Consider the following 24,462-nt stretch of genomic DNA (forward strand, 5'->3'; position numbering starts at 1 on the left):
GGGGAAATTATGGTTATACAGGTATTACCTGGTGCTGTTGGATGTGATAGCTGCCATTGCCTGATTTGGGACAGGTCATTGCTGATCTACTTTCCTTCCTAGGAAATGACTTAGATTGGTGGCATGGAGGAGGAAACTTGTGCCTACAGGAATTTGATAAGGTATCAGATCAGAGGCTTATGAAAAAAAGAATGGGAATTAATGGTAATGCAGCCATATGGATAGAGTGATGATCAGATAGCAGAAAAGCAAAGGGTAAAGGGACCTTTTGTTCAGAATGTAAAAGTGTGGTGAGTCGTGTTCTACAAGGGTCTGTATTGGTTAGTTTCTAAATAGATAACTGATCTGGATTTAGGAATTGAGGGAACAACATCAAAATTTGCTGATTACATCAAATTGCGGCTATGCACATCGTAACGTGCATTAAGAAAGGCTGTAGGCTGACATAGAAAAGCCATTAGGATTGGCAGATGCAGCTCAATGTAGAAGAATGTGAAGTCATATATTTTGGAAGTAGAAAAAAGAAATGCACATTAAATAGTTAGATTTTAAATGGAGTAGAGAAGCAAAGGGGTCGTCGTAAGTATTGTGTACAGTTTCATTATAGGACGAATACAAAAGTACCAGAAAAAATTCAGTGTAGATCCACTAGGATGTTACCAGGAATGAGGAGTTGCAGTTATGAAAGATACTTGAGAAGTTAGTTTTTTTTATTAGAGTTGAAGAGGTTGAGTGGTGACCCGGTAGAAGTCTTCACGGTCATGAAGAGTTATGATAAGGTGAATAGTAATAAATTGTGTCTATTGGTCGATGAGACAGTAACGAGAGAGCAAAATTCAACCCAAAAAGAATTAAAGGGGAAGTTAGAAAAAAATGTCTTTAAGAAAGAAAGATTGTATTTATATAGCGCCTTTCAGGACGTCCCAAAGTGCTTTACAGCTAATGAAGTATTTTTGAAGTGTAGTCACTGTTGTACACAAAAGGTGATTAGAAAGTGGAATTCTATTATTGAAGTAGGCTATAAAGTATGTTTTCCGATCCTTGCCCACCGTCCGTGCATATTGAAAAATCACTGACGCACTTCTCATAATTACTTGAGAAGCACTGAGGGCTCAGAAAATGGACCCTCATAACTTTATTTAAGATAATTAGATAATTGATTGAAAAAGAGGAATATTAAGGAATGTCATGGAGGAGAGTGGGATTAGGTTACGTCGTTTTTTGTGAAGAAAAAACTTTGACAAATACAATGGTTGAATGGCATTTTTCCATGCTGTAACATTCTACGATTCTATGAATAGGCTCTAGACTGCCCCACATGGAGGCCAAATATCACTTGTTCTGATTGTTATATAAGAAAGAACTTGCATTTGTATAGTGACTTTCACAACCTCAGGATGTCCCAAAGCACTTAACAGCCAATTAAGTACCTTTTTGAAGTGTAGTCACTGTTGTAATGTAAGAAATGCGACAGCCAATTTGTGCACAGCAAGGTCCTACAAACAGTAATGAGATAATAACCAGATAATCTGTTTAATGAAATGGGGTTGACAGATAAATATTGGCCAGGACAACGAAGAGAACTCCCTTGCTCTTCTACGATTAGTGCCATAGGATCTTTTACGTCCATCTGAGGGGGAAGAGGGAACCTCGGTTTAACATCTCATCAGAAAGACAGCAGCTCTGACCGTGCAGTGCCCCCCTTAGTACTGCACTGAAGTGTCAGCCTAGATTATGTGCTTAAATCTCTGGAATGGGAAGCGAACCCAGAACCTTCTGACTCAGAAGCGCGAGCCATAGCTATTATGACGTGTGTTTCAACCACATTTGTGGAAAGGTTTGCGCTCTGCCATAGCCGGGTAACGCACTTTTATGCAACTAGAAGCAAGAGTTGGTTTAACCTGTGTGAAAGTCATCTGTCTACATTATTCTAATTTTGAAGCTGGATCAATTTTATCTTACTGAACAGGTCATTTTGACAAAATGCGTCTTGGTTTTGGTCGACAAGTTATATTATTTTGTAGGATTTAATACAGTTTAAAAATCCTAGGGAAAAAACACAAACTTTCTTAAAAGTTTTGAAGAAGTATTTACCACAGGCTATGTCAATAACTAATTAACGTAATCTTACAGCTGTGAAGAAGTAATTACCATAGGTTATGTCAATTACTAATTAACGTATAAGCCTAAAAATTCCACAGCCCTTGAAAGGGGATGGAAGTGTGGTAGGGCAGGAATTATGTCCGCCACTGTGTCCCACAGCTTAATGCGTCCCAAATGGAGGCACCCCCAACACTGCGGAGGTGGTGGTTAGAATGGCACGCTGCCGTTCTGAAAGGGGTCCATATTGGGCAGAAGATGAAAGCAATTTAAAAACAATTTAAATATTGCAGGCGATCTGCTGGGCATCCCTTCAGTGGTAATCAATCCCTTTTTTTTAAGGGGTAGCCCGAGAACAGCCCCAGGATCCTCCTCCTCTACCAGAGCACAGTTTGCAGGGGAAGTTACAGTTGACAGAAACCCAACAGGGCTGGTTTCCACCCCAAATTGTGCTCCCGTCAGAATTGTGCTGCAGTTCCATATGTAGTTTAATGACATTTCCAATACTATTTTACATCACCAATACTATTTGCCACTCAGCCCAGCAGTACCAGATAAAATGATTTGATAATAGAGCATAAGAAATAGGAGCTGGAGTAGGCTATTTGCCCTTCAAGACTGCTCCGCCATTCATCAAGATCATGGCTGATCTTCTACCTCAACTCCACCTTCCCGCATTATCACCATATCCCCTATTCCCTTTGTTCTCCAAAATTTATCGACCTCTGACTTGAATATACTCAACGACTGAGCTTCCACAGCTCTCTGGAGTAGACAATTCCAAAGATTCGCAACCCTCTGAGTGAAGAAATTTCTCCTCGTCTCAGACCCCTTATTCTGTGACTGTGACCCCGTGTTCCAGATTCCCCAGCCAGTGGAAACATTTTCCCAGCATTAACCCTGTCAGTCCTCTTAAGAATTTTATATCTTTGAATTAGATCACCTCTCGATACAAAATTACACTGATTTTTAACTAATAACTTACAATTTGGATCTGTTTTCTTTGTTTTAGTGGTGTGGGTGCTATGGAAATTGTTGCTATGGATATGAAAGTTAGCGGCATGTATATTGCTAGGCAACTAAGCTTTGCTGGAGTGACATTCAGAATAGAAGAAATACCTCTTGATGAAAGTTTCAAACTTGTATACAACAAAGCAGCTGTGCTGGTAAGGAGTTCAACTTATTTCATCAATATTCCACTATTTATGATTTTACAAACTCAGCACTTTGGAAGACTTTTGTACATGTAACCTGCAAGTATAACACAATATAAACATTATACTACTTTATTGAAATACTTGCGATTATCAAAACTTCAAACCACTATGGGTGTAATTTTCACCTTCGCGTGGGCAGTAAACTAGTGGAGCAGAACCTGCAGAAATATATTTTGAACTGTAAAGTGGGTGTGTTCTATAACGAGCAATCTGCTCCACCAGTTTCTCACGCCTAAATGGTGAAAATGACCCCCATAGTGGTGTGACTAGAACATATGAAAACAATCAGAATTTCCGAGCATGGTCAGTAAATGGAGGGGGGAAAAAATAATCAGTCCACTCATCCTGGTGATGTAGTAGCTCTAGTTGCCAATTAAAACTATGATTGAAGTCGAGTACTTTGGCTCCAAAATGATTTATTTGACATTTCAAAGCTAACCACATTTATGATTTTGTTTGTTCTCATCAGTGGGATGTCTTTCCAGTACACCAATCGCAGTTCAACTATTTTAGTTGTGCACTTTAAACAAATGACCCCTGCAAGGGGGAGGGTCACGCTCCAAAATATATATTTTTTCCAGTGCCCCTTTATTTGGGGGGCAGGGTTTTAGGGCACTAAAAACAGAAATTATATAAGTGCGCCCTGGCTAAAAGGGGTGGACACTGAAACCGGCAAATTAAACTTTAAATTTAAATGTTCAAATTAAAATTTGGTTGCCGGGGGTGATGATGCACTCCAGTCCCTCCGACGTCCATCTCTCGCGGAAGGCTGCGAGCATACTGGTGGACACCGCGTGCTCCATCTCCAGGGACACCCTGCCTCGGATGTAACCGCGGAAGAGAGGCAGGCAGTTGGGCTGAACGACCGCCCGCTGCCTGGACCGGCTGATGGCCCCCTTGGCCATGCCCAGGAGCAGTCCTACGAGGAGACCTTCCGACCTGCCCGCTCCCCTCCGCACAGGGTGCCCAAAAAGCAGGAGTGTGGGACTGAAGTGCAACCAGAATTTGAGGAGCAGCCCCTTCAAATAATGAAACGGGCTGCAACCTCGCACATTCGATAAAAACATGGAACACGGACTCTTCCAGACCGCAGAAATTGCAGGCGGCCTGGGAGCCCGTGAACCGACTTAAAAAGGCAGAAAATAGGCTTCAATTCTGAACTGAAAAGGTGCTTATTTCTAGACATCATGGATTAGGTTTTCCACGGGCAGGGGTTTTGATTGCCTGTCCTACGCACTCCTAACCCTGGTCTATTTTCTGGGCTTGGGGTGTCACTGACTTGTTGGGTGTTGTTGTGTGGGTCATTTACCCCTTTGCTGGGATGCCTGCCTCAAGAGAGGGGGCCATTGCTGTAGTGCAGGTTGGCATGAGCTGCTGGCAGAAGCTCCAAAACAATTTTAAAACATTTATGTTTTTGAAATTTGCATTCTGTGATTGATTTCACAAAGCAAACTGACAAATTAAATTTAACCCCGCTTCCCCCTGTGGCCCGTAGCAGTACTGAATGCCAGGGATGTACAGGTGTCCCAGTGTAGCCAGAACACAAATGGCAGAAAATGTGTAGTATGATGACATTCTGTTATTTGCCTCCCTTAATACACCCGGGCATATTTGGGTAGAGTTATTAATACATTCAATGTCACTTCTGCTGGAAACTTCCAACCAGTTTTTCTCAACACCCTGCCCAGCCTACAGCTGTTTACCAGTCTAACCAGTGAGAAGACTCAAGTCTCATATTTTTAATACCTAAACAAATTCAGTAATTCCTTTAGATCCCAAATTCCTGGACTCCACAAATATCTAATTCACACCAAAGATCGCTCCAGGACTCTGGCTTGACGTCCTCAAATGAGAGAAGTTACAGATAAACAGTCATGATATGTAAAATTGTAATACAAAAAGGGGAAATATTAAATGAACTGTTCCTGTTTTATTGTGACTGAGAACTATTTTAATTATGACAGATTTATCTCATCATCTTCCTCAGAAGTATTTTTCCAGAAATTTGAAGCGGCTATTTTACAATGAGTCAGTACTTAATCTTTTAATTTTCTTCAGGTTACATTTAAGAATGGTATAAAAAAACATACGACTACAATTTGTTTATTTTAAGAATAGCAAGAATTAAGAAAAACTTGTACTCCTTTTTTGAATTCTAAGTTGTTATGGTCAAGCAGAAATCATTTTATTAGAAATATTAAGTGAAAGAGTTGTATTTATTAAATATGGTGCAAAAGAAATTCCTGTTTCTGCTTCTGCCTTACAACATTTCTGAGATGTAAATGTGGAATAAACTTTTGTCGGTATTTGTATATGTTTAAATTACTTTGCTATGCCTGAAAAAGTGTTTCCTTTTTCAGTGGGCTGAAGCAATGAATATTTTCCAACATGCAGCAGATCTGATTGGTTTGGAGTCCAGGAAATCCCTTTGGGGGCAGTTTTGGTCTGCGCATCAACGCTTCTTCAAGTATCTGTGTATTGCTGCCAAAGTTAGACGTTTAGTAGAAATAGGCAGACAAGAGCAGCAGAAAGGCAAGGTGAGAGGCCACTTTCTGCTTTCAAACTGTGTTGAAGACAACCTTTTCTTATTGTTTGATGGAAATAGCATATTATTGTTGACCAGCTATATATGACATACTATGATGAGGTACTATGGGCTCAATTTTCCCCAATGCAAAAAATTGAAAGTTTCCCCGTTTTAACTTGTGAATGTGACCCGGCGCACATTGTCCTTAAGCTCTGTGGGTGGAGCCAAAGATGTGCACCAAAAAGATCAGGTTGCCAGGGTAACGAGGGACACACTGCGGGCTGAGGCTGGAAAGTGAAACATACAAGACATTCTGGCCAGCTCACAGCAACCTGCACAAGCACCTTGCACATTGTAGCTAATTAAGGCAGCAGCTTATCAACACGAAAATATTAAGAGTCTTTTTGCCAAAAGTCTATCACACCTTCTGATACGTCCTTACTATACAGTATAAATGCACACGAGGCCCATGCTTGAGAGAAGGTCAGTCTGTGACCTGTCCTTTATTCCTTAGCACTCAAGTGATGGAAGTTGGTGGAGCTTCCCCTTTTATATCTGAAGGTCTAGGTTAGGAGTGTCTCCCACAAGTTCACCACCTAGTGGTCAGTGTTCTCACAGTGTACAACTTAGGTCAGATTATACATGGGTTACAATGCTGGTTGAATACGTGACACTTTCTCCCGCCCCCCCCCCCCCACCACTTTTTTTTTTAATTCGTAGCCAATCTTTCCAATTCTTTGTCAAATCACAAACGCCAGAGGTCACCTTGCACACATCAAGGATCACTCTGCGCCAATGCTCTTAGCCAAAAGGCCTAGAGCCACTGCACCGTTCCTGGAAGTACTGCAATACCAGGTTCATGCTATGGAGGTGGATGGGTCAGGCCCCCCACACACCTCCGTGGAGGTGGATGGGTCAAGCCACCCCACCCACCTCCTATTTCCAAAAAGCATAGGAGAACCACCTTCCTGATCCAGGGATATCCACTTTGGGGTCATGGTTACTCGCCTGTCAGGTCAGTTACGCATGATCTTAGCCAAAAGGCCCACCACTTTTGCAGGTGCCCGGTGCCGCCTCTAGCCCAGGCCAAAAGGCCCCCCCTCCCCCGGAGCCGATGCCGCTCCTAGCCCTGACCGAATGCTCCCTCTCTCTCCCTCTCTGCTGCTGCTGTCCGGGCCATGGAACTCGATCTTCTGCGCTGATTTTGTTAACTGCCCAGAAGGTTTTTCAGAGCGGTCACATACGGCGTCTTAAGAAAAATTGTAGTTGGCCAAATTTGCTTAAATGGACAGAATTGGCGTGGGTGGCAGGTTACGCACCCAATTAAGTAAGAAAAAAATCATAGCCTAACAAAATCGTACTGGCGCAGAAACTTTGGGGAAACTTGGAGATTTTAATTTACTCCCAAAAAAACGGTGCAGATAATTGGGGAAAATTGAGCTCTTTCACTGTGTTTGATATCTATTTTTGGTACACAGTTGGAATCTCTTTAAATTAAATTCAGCTCTTATCTCATTGACCCAAATCAATCTCCATAAACTTGTTTTATGCCCTACTACGGCCCTTTTTTTTTTTGCATAGCTCCCTCTCTGGTTAGGCAAAAAAAGAGTCAAAATAAATGATCGGAATGTATAGTTATGAGCTGCATAATAATGCCATTAAAACAGTTCAATTCAAATCAACTCAACTCTTGTTTGTCATATTGTCAATATACATATATGTATATTTATATTGACATTGATATATGCGTATTATCTGTACAGGTAATCTCACTGATACCAGTGGGTTTATGGTATTGTAATTGTGCAGTGTCAAACAAGTATGCAAATAGATGTGATTTTCATGCCAAAAAATATGATAGTGTCACTTTCATTGGCTGTATTTTGTAAATAGCTGTTTTTAGCCTCAACTTTCCATATAATAATTTTTGTATTGATGTTAGCAATATTCACTGGACGCTTAATGATTCCTGCTAGTCTTATCACAGAACAATGGGCTCAAGTTTCGGCCTGAGTTGCTCCTATTTTTTTGGAGCAACTAGTTTAGAATGGAACATCTTAGAAATTGCAATTCTCGGCATTTAATTTGCTCCAGTTCTAGTGAGTTAGAATAGTTTCATTTTAGAACAGATTTTTTTCAAAAGGGGGCGTGTCCAGCCACTTACGCCTATTTTGCAAGTTTAGACAGCGAAAGCTTACTCCAAACTAACTTAGAATGGAGTAAGTGTAGATTTTTGTACGCTCAGAAAAACCTTGCCTACACTTATAAATCAGGCGTAGGGAACGAGAGATGGGGGGAGGGGAAGGGGGGTTTATAAACATTAAACACTTCACTTTTACAAATAAAGAGCCATCATCAATAATAAATGATAAATAAACCAATAAATCAACCAATAACTCAATCCAAAAAAATTTAAAAATAAATAAAAAATCAATCAATAAATAAAGAATTAAGTTTCTACTCACCGACTGCAGCACCGGGAGTCCTCCAACAGCATGCTGGGATGGGGCCTCCCTGTGTCTCTCTCTGTCTCTGTCTCTCTGTGTTTCTGACAGCGAGGGGTGGGGGAGAGAGGAGGGAGGGGGGTGGGAGAGGAGGGAGGAGAGGAAGAGGGGGGTGGAGGAGGGGGAGGGAGTGGAGGAGGGAGGGGGAGAGGAGGAGGGGGTGGAAGAGGGGAGAGGAGGGAGGGGGTGGAAGGGGGGGGGAGAGGAGGGAGGGAGTGGAAGGGGGGGGGAGAGGAGGGAGGGAGTGGAAGGGGGGGGGAGAGGAGGGAGGGAGTGGAAGGGGGGGAGAGGAGGGAGGGAGTGGAAGGGGGGGAGGGGATGGAGGAGGGGAGGGAGGAGCTGAAAGGGAGGGGGGAGCTGAATGGGAGGAGGGGAGGGGAGGAGCTGAATGGGGTGGGGGGGGAAGCTGAAGGGGGGGGGGGGTGGGGGGGAGCTGAACGGGAGGGAGGGGCGAGTCCCGATCTTCGCCCGGGGAGCCCAATCGGCCAAGGCTAGGGCCAGCGTGCTTCGGCCCCCTCCCACACAGCCTCAGGGGCGAGGAACTACTGCACATGCGCGCACACTCTAGCGCGCATGTGCAGAGGTCCCAGCACTGTTTTCAGCCCCCGACCCCTTGTGCTGCGCCACGCCGAGCATGAAGACGTCCTGAGGAGCTCGCAGAATCACAAGGTAAGTTTTCGGTGCTCTTTTTATTCCAAAAATTCGCCGCACCTTATGCAGGTGCGTCGTTTTTACAGAGGGCGGAAACTTGGGCCCAATGTAGCTACTATTCTCTCTCTGCTTTTTATAGGAACTTAGGAACAGGAGTAGGCTATTCAGTTCCTCAAGCCTGTTCTGTCATTTAATTAGATCATGGCTGATCTGTACCTCAACCCAGTTTACCGGCCTTTGGTCCATATCTTGATACCCTTACCTAACAAAAATGTATCGATCTCAGTCTGAGAATTCAAATTTGACCCAGCAGCCACCACCTATTGGGAAGTGTTAGTTCCAAATTTCCACTATTTTTATTGTTCGCCCCTCACAAATCCTTTGGCTTTCCTGCAACCTCCCCCGCCATTGTAATTAGGTACCTAAAAAATAAATGTATGAAATTGGATTATCTAGTCCTCTTACCTACAATAGTGCTGGGGACTGTGGGAGGAGGGGACAGAAAGAAGTTTTAAAAGCCAAGATGGAACGACTACACATTTACTTAATGGCACTTTACTGTCTGTTCATTCCAGTGCATTGTTATTGGACTGCAATCCACAGGTGAGGCTCGAACACGAGAAGTACTTGATGAGAATGACGGCCACCTTAATCAATTTGTATCTGCTGCAGTGTAAGTAAAGGTGTCATGCCATTTCAATGACTGTTGGATAGGTAAATTAAATGGCTTAAGTCTGTCTAATTCTTGTAACCCCGTGGAATCTTGTTACATTTTTGACATCGTTTCAAGAAGTTAAAATTGTAAAATAATATTATGCTTTTATTTTTTTTAATCCAGATATTTCCACTTTAAAAACCTAATTTTAACTGAGAAATGTGTAACATTTTTATATAACCATGCCTGCTATTAAAGAACTGGCCCTGAATACAAAGGGGGCTGCCTGAAAATTATTATATTTGTAATCTTCAAGGATTTGGGTAACAATCCTGGCCAGAACCCCATGGCGGGATCCACTGCCATTAATTATTAGGCATTCCAGAAACAATCGTAAATCAGGTCCTTAATTATACCCCGCCAAGCAGGAACTTGACATTCAGAGTCTACGCTCCCAGCTCCAAATGTTGATGGCCTTATAAGGAGTGGGTGCAGCTCCGTGGTCCACAGGGCCATTGAGGAAACTCAGACACAAGGCCAGTGCCTGGTGTAACTGGGTTCTGGAATAGTTTCCGGTTATTACAGCAGGGGGCTCGCCAAAATTGGCTGCATGCCCACTCTCCATCAAATTTGTTTGGCTTTTCTTTGTTTATCAAGGGAGAAGAGCTCTACATCATTTTTATTCCAGTGATTTCACATTTAATAGGCATTATACCTTAGAGTGTGATTTATGTGTCATATTATGTTTGCAAAAAATAAAAAGGGAGTTTGCCAAATAATTTTTTTTTAAGAAACAGCACCCTTTAGCATGTTGTTTTATTATATTTACTTGTTGCCATCGAATTTGGAATAGTACCAAATCTCTTCCTGCTTTTTTCTACATATGTTAATCTATTTTACTTTTGTCATATAAAATCTGCTTAATGTGGAAACATTGCTTTAAGTTAAAATACTAAATTTAGCCATGAAGAGTCTCTTGTGTAACTTTCAGTTATACATATTAACATGTAAATAGCTCTGACCTTTGCATTACTATTTACATGAATAGCTTTGAACCTTTAAGTTCACATGAATATAAATAGTTGTGACCTTTGTATTAATCCTTCAAAAGAGTACTGAGAATTTAATAGTTGAGAGTAGTTACAAAAATGTAGTTATTTACTTAGACTGCAATCAGATTGCCCTGAATTTCTCACCGGATGCGGTTCTGAGCTATACAAACCAGGACAGTCCTAGATTTGATCCCTGGTCTGTGTTGAATTAGCTGCATATTATGCAGATCAGCGGTGGGTTACTGGCTTCAGAGTACTGAGCTGGAGAGGTGAAAATTCAGTCAGGATTTCCATCTCTAATCACTATCTGGTGACCCCTTTGCTTGTGGATGTGAGGTAACAACAGGATCAGAGCCAACTGTAATGACCCACACAGCCAGGTAGCCTTCCAGCATCACTCTCTAGGCACACCCATGAAAAATGGCCACCTAATACTTGGTATCTGCTAATGCCCAGGGAACTGTATCAAATTATGAGTCACTCTCTTCAGGATAGCAGCCAAAAAATTGGGAGAATTGTTTTTTAAACGACTCAATAATTGATTCCCACATACTAAAAGATAAGATTAACTCATCATCATCATAGGCGGTCCCTCGTATCAAGGATGACTTGCTTCCACGCCAAAAAGGAATGAGTTCACAGGTCACAATGAAGGACCTGGAGGTGCCTTTGCGTGGATTTTTTTAAGGTGTGGTGGCCGTTGCACACCAGCCACCACACGGGCTTGACAGAGCTAGGTCTTGGTTCGAGGATTAACCAAAACGACTAGAGACCAGCTCGTGCGGGCTGGCCCGTGCTGCCCCTGGGTCCCGAACCCACACCTCTCCTGGGCCCCGATCACGTCGCTCCACGATCACTCACTGCTCCTTCGCCTCAACTTCGCCGCTCCTACTGTACCAGCCCACGCTCCAATCAGTGGCTTGGACCTTGGTGATATACAGTCCAGTCGCCCTCTTCACAGCCGTCACTCTCCAGCATGCGCTGTACCTTGAAGTGGGATGCTCCTTTGAAACCCTGGTGAAATGTCATAAACAAATGTTCACACCTGTCCTCTGAGATTTCTGCCGATCTTCCACGGAAGTTATGGCAGGAGATTGGAAAAACCCCTGTGGAAATTCCAGTCCTAAGTTTCTAGCCTCACATTGGTTGTTTGAGAGACCGTTGTCAAGCCAAAACTAGAGCCAGAAAAAAAATGTTCTTGTCACAGTGGCAGTGTGAATGCTGTTGTTTGTACTTAACCTACTTTGTACAGTCTGACTCTTTGGATCAACAGACTCCCTGCCGGGTGATAAGTATAACGTGTTCCAAGTTATACTTACAGCACACACTGACGCTTCAGCTTCCTCTGACGTTCAAATCCTCACAGCTTATATGTAGACAGTGTATTGTATAGTAAGTACATGTGTCTGAGTATCTGCATATGAGTGATACTCAAGTTTGAGAGGAAGCTGAAGCATATGGTGCACATTGCTAGTATAATTATCCGTTGCAATTGAGCACTTTAAATAATATCACCCCCAAGCGTCAAAGCTCATGCCTCAAGATAAGTACCACTGCAGCATAAAAGTTGCTCTACATTGAAAGAATAGTAAGCCAGAAATTGAGCTTTTGAACCAACCCAGTGTCACAATTGCCAAATATCTGCCTTAGATAGAAGATTGCAGGTTTGAGTCTCGTGGATGATCAGTACTCAAATCATCTCAGGAGTGAGTTTCAGCGCTTAGAGTTGGGCGGCTTCTGGATTCTGTTGCACAGCTCAGGTGAAGGAAAACTGGTGCCATTGGCATGCCTCCTATCAGTAGATTATATATAATCAGTGCACTGCATAGGTTGTTCCTGCTTGACTAAGAAACTTGAAAGGGACAAAAGAGGGAACTTTTACATTTTACTTTATGTGATAGTTTGCACTTTTCACCATGAACTTATTTTGTAAATAACATGGCACAGTATATGCTTTTGTAATAACAACAACATTTAATAAATTAATTTTAAAAAGGAATACTATACTTTAGACATTTAAAAATCTGAGTAGCTGGATTAAATTTTGCATTTTAATTACAGAGGGGTCTTTAAGTCACTAATTCAGAAGCACTTTCCATCAACAAAGAGAAAGAAAGAAAAAGGAACGGGAACAAAAAGGAAACGTAAGATGACATTACATATAATAACTTTTTAATAAATAAGAGTACAGATCAAGCAACTTTGGCATTTCTATGCTTCTTGGCTGATTATCTATTCAGTAACATGCTACTTTCTAGTAACACATGGACAGAGAATTTGGCCCCTAAGTTATTGAGACTGGGGAGGGCAGAAATGCTGATTTCCACCATGGGGTGTCCTGAATTTGGGGCAGAACCTAATTATGCCAGGCTGCCACCCTGTTTGTTCTGGCCTTTTAAGTTTCAGTTGGGGGAAATGTGGCTGGATCTTCCGTCCACATTCCCTGTGTCAGGGCGTTGTATCATTGGAATTCTCATGTTTCCCAAGGAAAGTCTGCCCTTTGCTGCCTTAAAAGGCATCGGCAGAACTCACACCATCTGAAGCCCCAAATGGAGGCAAAATGGCTCCTCGAGTTGAAGACCACAGAAAAAAGATCTAGGGTGATCATGGGCAGGGGTGGTTGTGGTTGAGTCTGTCTTACGGGGAGGATCAAGCTGAGGCAGGCGCTGCTAATGCATCCTTACAGGCGCCAGCAACCCATGCTGGCCATGCAAATAAACCCCATCCCTGGGATTTGGGACAGGCTTTCCAACAGGGGCTAGGGCGGGCAGTGGTTCTGGTCAGCCAGATTTGCACTGGCAGATCAGCATCTCCAGGGATTTGGAGTCTTTCAGTTTAATAATAGTAGAGTTATATAGCATGATCACAATTTGAAATGAGCAATTAACTTAAAAATAAAACAGGTGGATGATCTTTGGAAGGTGAAGAGGAGATTTGATAGAGGTGTTCAAAATCACCAACAGGTTTGATAGAGTAAATAAGGAGAGACAGTTTCCAGTGGCAGAAGGTCCGATAACCAGAGGACACAGATTTAAAATAATTGGCACAAGAACCAGAGGCAACATGTGGAAACATTTTTTTTACACAGCGAGTTGTTGTGATCTGGAATGCACGGCCTGAAAGGATGGTGGAAGCATATTCAATAGTAACTTTCAAAAGGGAATTGGATAAATACATGAAGGGAATAAAAATACAAAGCTGAGGCGAAAGAGCAGGGGAGTGAGACTAATTGGATAGCTTTACCAAACAAGCACGATTATCCGAATGGCCTGTGTATGAGAAAATATACAGTAGGACTTTATAGTTTACTAAATAAAAAACCACAAACTGGCATGAGCTATAAAACTCATGAGCATGAGTTACACAGACCTGGAGTTGAAATTGTTCTGACCAGTTAAGCAGAGCATTTGCCTAATGCACTCACAGGAGGGGCCTACTTTGCTCTGTGAACTTTCTGGAAGCTTAGATGTGTGAGGGTGCACGAAGAAAATGCACAACTGTATGGTCAATTTAGAAAGTAAGAATTCAGTGCTTAACAATCCAATAAACCATTATCACAGGTACTGGATATTAATTCTGTTTGATCTTGACAGCAGATTTGGAAATATGAGCACAAATGCCCTAATGTTGTATTAATGTTAATATGCTAGATTAATAAACATAAATGTACAGTAAGCATGCACGCTAGCTCTAATGTACAGAAAAAATTCCGCTCAGTTTGTTTTGTTGTAAAGCCTGGAGTCTCATTATGTAGATATGATGTGACTCATCCTACTAGTTTTCTTTCTTTTAAAGATTGAGAGGTGTATTGATGCGTGCTTTGCGATGCACAGTTTCTGCATTGTGGTGTGGTTATGGGTGTGAGTTCATTGTGGAGGTGAGAAGGCTGATTGTGCAGCGGTGGAAAATAGTGGGCAGTTTTTTCCACAACAGCAATGGACATTACCGCAAACATTAAAGCCCTGAAATTATCTTGTGAGATACTGGCATACAAACACTTAATGCATCCTTTAAAATTCTTATTTTTGCTAATGTAACTGAAGCACTAGTCCATTGAAAATAACTAGGCAAACAGCTCCTCTAATATGGCGGAGAGAGGATTTTCAGATGCAGCATTCATACAGTATTATTCCTCAAGGTCATTTCAGAGCATAAATATTTCTAATTGATCGAAAACACAGTCAGAAGTGAGGATAATTTACAAAGCTGTTAGCTGGTGACCATTCACTACTAAAAATGGCAATGTATAGGGAATGTTCCCATTTTCCATCAACATGATCCTTCACACGATGAAGAATAAAAATTGAATAGCATAAATGCAGATTGTTTTTCTTGAATACCTTGAGCTGTGTTCCCTTTCATTTCTATGTAGCAATGGTACAATCACTTTTTGTAAATTGCTTTGAAATAAAAGTGGTAACTTCTGCAGGTGTGACTGCTTAACCAGTCCTGATATATCAGACCCTAAGTAATGCTTCACAAGTATTTTTGCATGTAATGTAAGGGTACTTTTATTGACATTAGGGTCTGGAAATTGGATCCCACAGCACCCATTTCTGTGCCCACATTCCATGCAGGGAAAGCAGCAAGTGCCAAATTGGTTAGGGTGACTCCAGAACGCATGCCTGAGACCAGCCTTGGGCCCATTTCCTGTGCGAATTGAGGGCCTACCGCAGGGTTCAGGCTCCTTACCCAGATTCGATTGTGACTGAGCACAACATGCGCCATGTGTGCTGCGGTCAGTTTTTTTCGGTCCTAAAGCAGCGAGACAAACAGTCCTTAAAGGGAGTGACAGAGGCTGCCACAAAACGATTAAGTAAAAAAAAAAATGAGGAGCCAAGAGCAGGTGTGCTCCTCCCAGCTCTACAGTGAAACATCCCTTCTCCCTCCCGTGTTCTAACCCCCACCCTGAGTCACTGTGGACCTGGTGCCAGTGCCTATGCCAATAATTTTCATTCTCTGCAGGACAGGCACCATTGCCTCCTCAATTGCACCCTGATGACGCAAGAGAGCCAATTTCACATGATCCTCCTGCTCATCAGTTTCAGCACGATGATCATTGCCACTGCTGCGTTTGCATCCAAATATGTGCGCAAACCAATTTCTGCTCCTAGATGCTTGGGAATGATTGCAGAATGATATACCAAAGAATGGTCATACTGTAAAATATAGCACTAACTCCATATAAAGCTTTCAGCTTAAAAAGATTTATTTAAGTGATAGTCTGAATACAATGATCACCACACAGATAACACCATTATTTTCTTTTAGTGAAAATTGAATACTGTATTGTCTGTACTGTATAATGCATCCGCAGCAAGTATTTTCATGTTCGCTGTGCTTAATGCTCCTTTGTGCTCCTGCTGTTAGTTGAGCAGCTGTTTGTCAAATAGAAATGGGTAACTCAGCCGTAGCATCACTTTTAAATCCTGTAAGCTGAGCACAAGCAGCTTATTTGCATTAAAAGTAGCTGCAAGAACTATACAATTTCTGAAGGGTCATGATTACAAATGGAGGATTTAAATAAGAATCCATTTACTGCTGTGAACAGTTCGTCTTGTTCCTTGTTCATGCCTGTAAGCTAAGCACAAGCAGCTTATTTGGCACATCATTACAGACTTTCCCACATTCATACCTTAACCTATAATGGTGAAAATACCATTTCTTCAACTAGAAATTTTACAGATTTATCCTGCTTCAAAGTTCCTTGCAGAGTGGAAAGGATTACATGCACGTGTGAAGGCAAATAGATCAGTGAAAGAGTTCTAAAAGAGGTTACCTTCAGTGCATTAAATTACATGTTTTTCTGTTCTTTTTAAGTACTGTTTTTATATTGCTTAAAATAACATTTGTGTGCCATTACTATTTTTAACCTATTTCCTTCTTTAAATACTTTCCCACAGGAAAGCAATGTGGTCGGCCCTTGAAGCATTTGAAAATTGTTCCAGAATACGTATGTTTGTTGAAAAGCAGTGACGACAGCAGCTGTTATTCTGACCTTGATACTGACAGTGATCTGAACTCATCACCTGCGTCTGCTATGGAGATATCTGAAGAGGCTGATGTCATTGCTTTGGATCCTCCCATAAATGGTTTTTTATCTACGGCAAAAGGTACCATCTAATATAATGATTTGAACGGCACGAGTTGTTGGAACTCATTAGTCGAGCTTGGCTTTACGCCCTTGATTTTCCATACATTTAGTTTATAGTCTCTGCCGTGCCAAAAGGTAATGGGCAGGCACTTCCCCACTGGGATGGAGGAAGGAAGAGTCATGCCAGGCCACTGCTAAACATTTTATCACAGTTAAGCAACACTGGAAGTTCACCATCCTGCCTCTTCGACTGAGATATAATGAGATAGTATGGCCAGAACTAGAGAAAAAAAATATCAAATTATTTTAAAAACCTGGTTCGCAGAACACTGAATCCAGTGGTTTTAGAGAAGTAATAACCTTAAAAACACTGTGTATTGATCTGGTCACATGTAATATGCATGCAGGTTATTAACAGAATTTTCAATAAAACGATAAACCTTTTTCGAACAAAAAACGATCCCACTTCCAGGATGATCAGCGAGACCAAAGAAACCTGGAGAAGACAGTAAACATTTTAGCGCCTAAGATCAATAGTCCCAACATTTTGGTGTAAGTGCTGGGATGCATCCATCCATACCTTCCAGCGCTGACCCCCACCAAAGCTTGAAGGGTCATGGGGAAATCAACCAATTTAAATATTCCAGGAGCCCATCTTGAGCACTGTCTGCCCCAAGAGGCCACAAAATGTGGCAGAATTTGATGCCTAGACTTCCACCCCCTGGGAAGGTGCTGGAAATATCCCTTTTGTAAGGGGACAGACTTTTTTTTAATGTAAATTACCCACCATCTTTGGGGATCTAAACCTTGAACCAGGCTTAGACCCCTGGTGAGCCCCACTTCTGCCATTCAGTGCCAGGTCTCACTTGGCATACTGGGCCATCAATGCTACACCAGGCCGGTGACTAAAGAACTCCTAGCCTGGAAGTTCCTGCCACCGGCCATTCCCCTACCCCTATGCACTGGACTTGTTTTGTGGCGAGAAGTGGCTCCAATCTTTGCAAGCCCCTGCCTAAACTGCCAGATTCATGCGGGATTTATCACAGGAGTGCGCTATACAGATTGGATTTTTATTGCTTCCAAAATAGTTGGCAAAAGTAAAATTCAAGATATGACAGAGCAAGAGTAAAAAAACTTAGTAGTTCAGTCTTGATTTTTTTTTATTCGTTGATGGGATGTGGGCGTTGCTGGCCAGCATTTATTGCCCATCCCTAATTACCCTCCAGAAGCTGGTGGTGAGCCGCTGCAGTCCATGTGGTGAAGATGCTCCCACAGTGCTGTTATATTTCTTTGTAGAGGTTTGATACAACTGAGTGACTTGCTCGGCCATTTCAGAGGGCAGTTAAAAGTCAACTACATTGCTGTATGTCTGGAGTCACATATAGGCCAGACCGGGTAAGGACGGCAGATTTCCTTCCCTAAAGGACATTAGTGAACCAGGTGGGTTTTTACGACAATACGGTTATTTCATGGTCACCATTATTGATTTTTACTCCAGATTTATTTAATTAACTGAATTTAAATTCCCCAGCTGCCATGGTGGGATTTGAACTCGTGTCTCCTGATCATTAGTCTAGGCCTCTGGATTACTAGTCCAGTAACATAACCACTATGCTAATGCACCCGATAATATATTACAATGCATATCTTTAATACTGTAATATTCTTTCCTTCTTTGCAATCCCTCGGGGGCTACCACACTAAAATGAGTTCTCAGGTGACTCATGAGTCCAATGCAGGACTTACCGTCTCTGTCACACGCGGGGCAGACGGTGGTTGAAAGGACGGTTGGGTGGGGTGCTTGGGTTGTGCGGTCCTTCCGCTGTAATATTAGTATTATTTTCAACATCACGTTGCGTGAGCTGATCACAAACCTGGCTCAGGTGACAGGATTTTTCTCAGTCTGAGAATTAACTATTGATTGACAAGAGTATTGTGCGCAATTACGACAGATAGAAACTTGAGTAGTAAGACTGTCATGGAATTTGACCCCTTTCCAATTGCAATACAGATTAGAATCTTTGAAGTAGTATGCCAAAGTGATAAATTTATTTTCCAAAATGAGCCAGGTTACACTCTCACTGCATGCAGCAGAAGAGGCTAGCTTGAGTACCGCCCAAAATTGATCCTCAGGCCACATCTTAATAATTTGGGTGAGCCTGTTGCTTATCCAAAAGCAGCTTGCTTTTTTGGGGCCCTCAATTTTGGCTCACTGCTTTGCTGGCAGTGGACCTAAGGTAATAAGAACATAAAAAATAGGAGCAGGGGTAGGCCATTTGGCCCCTCGAGCCTGCTCCACCATTCAATAAGATCATGGCTGAACTGATCCTGGCCTCAACTCCACTCCTCTGCCCGCTCCCATAACCCTTGACTCCCTTATCATCCAAAAATCTGTCTACCGCCACCTTAAATATATTCAATGACCCAGCCTTCACAGCTCTCTGGGGCAGAGAATTACACAGATTCATGACCCTCTGAGAGAAGAAATTCCTCCTCATTTCTGTCCTAAATGGACGACCCCTTATTCTGAAACTAGTTCTCGATTTCCCTATGACGGGAAACGTCCTCTCTGCATCTACCCTGTCAACCCCCCTCAGAATCTTATGTTTCAGGAAGATCACCTCTTGTGGAGGAGTTGGAGTAGAACAAGATGGATGCCGAGCACGGGCCGGCAACGACCTCCAGTTGTGTTAAAAAGCTGGGAGGAGCACTCCTGTTCTTCTGGCTCCACATTAGGGTAAATTTATGAAGAAAATGTAGGTGGCGTCCTCTTGTGGTCTCTTTAAGGACCGCTGGTTAGGATGCATGTAGACCAAGTGGCACAGAAACAATAATCGACTGACCACACTCGATCAGCTTCGCTGGGCAGGCCACATCGTCCGCATGCCAGACACGAGACTCCCAAAGCAAGTGCTCTACTAGGAGCTCCTTCGTGGCAAACGAGCCAAAGGTGGGCAGCGGAAACGCTACAAGGACACCCTCAAAGCCTCCCTGATAAAGTGCAACATCCCCACTGACACCTGGGAGTCCCTGGCCCAAGACCGTGGAGGAAGTGCATCCGAGAGGGTGCAGGGCGCTGAGCACCTCGAGTCTCAACGCCGAGAGCATGCAGAAATCAAGCGCAGACGGCGGAAAGAGCATGCAGCGAACCAGTCCCACCCACCCCTTCCCTCAACGACTATTTGTCCCACCTGTGACAAGAGTCTGTGGCTCTCGTATTGGACTGTTCAGCCATCAAAGAACTCACTTCAGGAGTGGAAGCAAGTCTTCCTCGATTCCGAGGGACTGCCTATGATTAGACCAAGTAATCCTGAATAGAGCAGACCCAGTACTCCTCTCCTCGAGGCAGACAAATTTCCAGAATGGGTCCTAAAATAAACATTAGGTCACTCATTAACATATGCAAGGCACCTAATGCCTATCTTTGGCGGCTGCTGGGAACACCAATGGGTCAGGCTCTTTCAGGCGTCCTTGGAATACAGGACATAGCCCTGCAAAATTGGTCCTCCTTCCCTCCGTTTTCACCCGGAAAACAGGCACACTGGGGTCCATTTTCTCTTCACCCCATCCCACCGTGGTCCTATGATACTTATTTTCACCAAAAAGCAAACCTGGTTATTTTTGCAAATATAATGATACTTTTCAGTCATTTATCTATTAAATTTAAAGTAATTATCTGAATGCTGGCCTTTGAGTAGGAATAATGCAAATGAGTTTTAAACACTTGAGTGTCATGTCGGTATCTAACAAAAGCATTAGCGACCTTGAACAATTTTGATTGATTGATTTGAATTGTTTTCAAATTGCAGCAACACTAGATTTTGTAGAAAAAATGAAAGGGGATCTGCTGGCAAAGGTTGAAATACTAGGAAAAGAACTACCTCTGAATACACTGGATGAACTGATCGACCTGTTCGGTGGTCCTGAGCATGTGGCTGAGGTAATTTTCTACGGTTTTACTTGTCAAAAATTGCTTTATAACCTCTCCCAATGGCTTTATGAGCAAAGACACTATCTGGTATGGTATCGAACCATATAGGCCAGGAGTCTGAGTTAGCTCTCATCAACTAGATCATCACTGGAGCACTACTTTTGACTTTGGGCGAAGGAAGGGGAAATCAAGTTTCTGCTGCTTATCGCTGTCCAGTAAGTCCTATTAGAAAGGACATGTATGTAAATGTCAGATGAGGACAGTATTGGGTTTGGCTGTGATGTCCTTCATGGTAAAAATAGCCTGCCATTGTTCACTATCTAGGCTCACATAAAAATGGCCACCGGCTCCTGTGGCACTGAGCCCTACAATGAATCAGTGCTTTCAGGAGAGGAAGGAGCAGATTGGAGGTAGATTTAACCCAGTTTTTTTTTTCCTCCTTTATGCGTCAGTTTTCTCTTCTGCTCTCCTGTGTGAAATCAGAGGGTCAGCTATTTGGTTAACAATCTTGTCCTCACCTGGCGTGGGCACACACACAGCAGGGGTCACTAAATAGGGCATCACACACACAGCAGGGGTCACTAAATAGGGCATGGGAATCCTAGCTGATTTTACCATTCCTAACCCAGCGGCACTGAGGTTGACTGCCCCAACTGTGTGGCTCAGCTACCCAATGTCTTAACTGGCTGAACCACTGGGGGAGCTTAACTAAAGTTAATAAATGGCATCTGGTTTTTTTTACAAATAGACGCCTGTGTCATTGTAAGCATCCATTAAAACTGACTTACTAGCTGAGTATAATAAAATTTGTTGTAACTTCTTGTTATCGTACTCTGGGTTTCTTTTTAAAGTCGGCCATGCTAGGGGATTCCTAGACGGAGACTTTCTGCAAGAATAACTTGGCTTTTTAGAAATCCATTCAATATGGTATTGAATTGTTAATATCCATGTTAGTGAAGCATTTACAAGGGGCACGCTTGTGTTGAAAGTGTCAAACCCATGAAGTAATCTGATACACCTAATGGCTCAATGAATTGAATTGAATTGAAAGAAAGAAATTGGATTAAATGTAGTTATAATTTTTACTTACCAATTGATCTTCATTGGAGTTGTTCACAAACGCAAACACAATTTAAAGAACCAATCAAATTAAGTAGAGCTGACACTTCTGATTGGGTTTTCTCATAAATTCAGGTTGAATTCTAGGATCTGATGGCCCTGCTAGTTGTTTGACAAATCATACCATATGATCAGCACAGACCAACCAAAAAGGAACTTGGGACACTACTTACATTATTATGCATTCATAAAAACACAACAAATGTGTTATTTTTATTGTTTATACATGTAATAGTATATAGAGGGAGGAAGAGAGGTAGCTGAGTATAACATCAAAAATATATAATGGCAGCAACATTTAAATCAACACAGACTTTTCTTTGGATAAGTATCAGTGAATCTTACAATATTTGGCTGTGAATTTGTGTGTTCGAATAAAAGAGTTATGTTATTCTGGATAACGTTTACAAAAGATTCCAACCACACAAAGGTTTGTGGTGCGTAGGGGATTAACACATTACTTTTACTACTAGAACTTACTTTGAATTCATCCTCAGCTGGTGTAATGAAGAACCCTTCTTTTTGTTGGTTGTAAGGATACTGATTGAAATGCTTATTGATCGTCTCAGCCTAGTTCCTAGGCAGAATGAATCCAAAACACAAACTGTCGATAATTGTCTATTGTCAGTCTCACTCTTTAAAAAAAAAGTGATTGGTTTGGAAAATTGAAATGTCTCATAGGTGCAGCATGGGTGTCCTTCACAAATTAGGGTTAAGTACCTTGTTAGAGTAGAGTAGAGGGAACTTTAACCTACATCTGCTCTGTGGGTGCTTGATGCTAATGCTAGATACTAAAGTGTGGAAAAACATTTTGATTGCAACGGATGTGCCTCATCCTGATGAGCACAAAATTCAGTTTAATAAAAGCTTAAACTTGTTGGTGTATGTAACATGGTACTACAAGTTGTTTTGTGTACTTAAATTATTATTTTTAATAGATGACTGGAAGAAAGGGACGTGTTGTTCGCAAATCAGATGGCTCAGTTTGTTATGAGTCCAGAGCAGAACAAAATTTGTCCATTGACCATGTGAATTTAAAGGAAAAGGAGCGGTTCATGAATGGGGATAAGGTAGGTTTGTTTTGCATTTTGTACAATCGTGTATATTAGGCCCTATTTTTCTTTGAAATAAATGGAGAATAAACATAGAGCAACATATAGCAGTATCTGCTCCCAACCTCGGTACTGCAGGAAGACCATGGGGTAGAAATTCGTCTCTGGCGTTGGCGCAAAGCGGACTGTATTGGATCGCCCCCCCCATTACACACCGTGCCTGATATTCTATTCCATCACAGTCAATAGAACTGAATATCGGGTGCTGCATATAACAGGCAGCTGATCCGATACCGGCCATTTTGTACTGCCATCCGAGACAATTTCTAGATCCATATTTTCCTCTGGAAATTTTAGTTGGTAGACCTGTATAAATAGCAATGTATGAAGGATTGTTGCTATTCAGGACATTAGTGAAGAGATAAAACAATTTTTTGACAAGCATGTTACATACTAGATCACATTTTTCCTCTTCCTCATGGGCACCATATATATTTATTACTTTGTTAAGCAGTGTTTTGTGTTTTTAAGGTTGTTATTTTGTTTGTTCCATTCCAATTAGTTCAGTCATCCTTTGTCACACACCATCTCGTGACTATTTGACAGTCCTCTACCTATAACAAAGGAAACTGGCTTCTAGGAGATGCCAGCCAGGGTACCTCTCCCTACTGTTACCTTACTTCACTGTGGGTAAGCAGCTAACCTAACATCATGTAGAGGATCTCGAATGTGGATCCATATCCCATCATCCTTTATTACAGTATGTTGAAACTCCCAATATGTTGTTCCGGTGATATTTACTGTTGTAGAGCAGCTATAATAGTTGATACATCTTCTAAAATTAAAATTAACTCTTTCTAATTTGTCAAGTTTGTAGCCATTATCTCTGAAGCAGCCAGTTCAGGAATTTCACTGCAGGCTGATAAAAGAATACAGAACCAACGAAGAAGAGTGCATATGACCCTGGAATTGCCTTGGAGTGCAGACCGTGCTATTCAACAGTTTGGTAGGTCCCACCAAAAAAACGGCTATTATTAACAATCGTAAACACAGAATAATTGAAAGTTATTTGTTCTTGTATAATATCTGAAAAAGTGATTATAATCCATAAGTGTTGATTTACCTTATAGACTTACAGCTAAGTAGCTCCAGGTGTGATAGAAGGTAATCATATAGGTGATAAAATGTCCACAGTGAATGGCTGTTGTACACTCATGCTTACCTCTGGGACTCGGGGCAATTGTTTACCAGTTATAGCCCCAAGATTTTAATCAGTTGTCTTATTTTCTATTCTTTGGTCATAATTAAGTAAAGACATAGAACAGTTTTGATCTATTTTGGTAGATCAGGAAGTATACTTGTCTTTACTTTCTGATGTCAAACATTAAATAGCCTCTGCTTTTTGATCAAAACATCGTTTCTTCAATCCTCTTTGTTCTGTTGCCTGCTGACATTACTCAGAGAAAACTATAACCTGTTGGCACAGCTAGCAAGTATGTGAAAGTTATTTGCTATCATAAAATGGCTTTTTCGGCAATTTTGTGATTAGAATTATAGCCC

General features: G+C 41.9%; 1 protein-coding gene across 8 annotated transcripts in view; it reads left to right on the plus strand.

The window, feature by feature from the left end:
* Positions 1 to 24,462, plus strand: part of sbno2b (strawberry notch homolog 2b) — a 184,904-nt gene that overhangs the window by 131,643 nt on the left and 28,799 nt on the right. For all 8 annotated transcript variants that reach the window (XM_070859729.1, XM_070859727.1, XM_070859728.1 and 5 more), the window contains 8 exons: positions 3,113 to 3,266; positions 5,678 to 5,854; positions 9,575 to 9,672; positions 12,768 to 12,850; positions 16,610 to 16,819; positions 20,610 to 20,740; positions 22,789 to 22,920; positions 23,773 to 23,908. In XM_070859729.1, the coding sequence (XP_070715830.1) occupies positions 3,113 to 3,266; positions 5,678 to 5,854; positions 9,575 to 9,672; positions 12,768 to 12,850; positions 16,610 to 16,819; positions 20,610 to 20,740; positions 22,789 to 22,920; positions 23,773 to 23,908 (1,121 nt within the window). The remainder of the gene's footprint in view (positions 1 to 3,112; positions 3,267 to 5,677; positions 5,855 to 9,574; positions 9,673 to 12,767; positions 12,851 to 16,609; positions 16,820 to 20,609; positions 20,741 to 22,788; positions 22,921 to 23,772; positions 23,909 to 24,462) is intronic.

The sequence above is a fragment of the Pristiophorus japonicus genome, chromosome 18 (genome assembly GCF_044704955.1).
Source record: "Pristiophorus japonicus isolate sPriJap1 chromosome 18, sPriJap1.hap1, whole genome shotgun sequence".
NCBI lineage: Eukaryota > Metazoa > Chordata > Chondrichthyes > Pristiophoridae > Pristiophorus > Pristiophorus japonicus.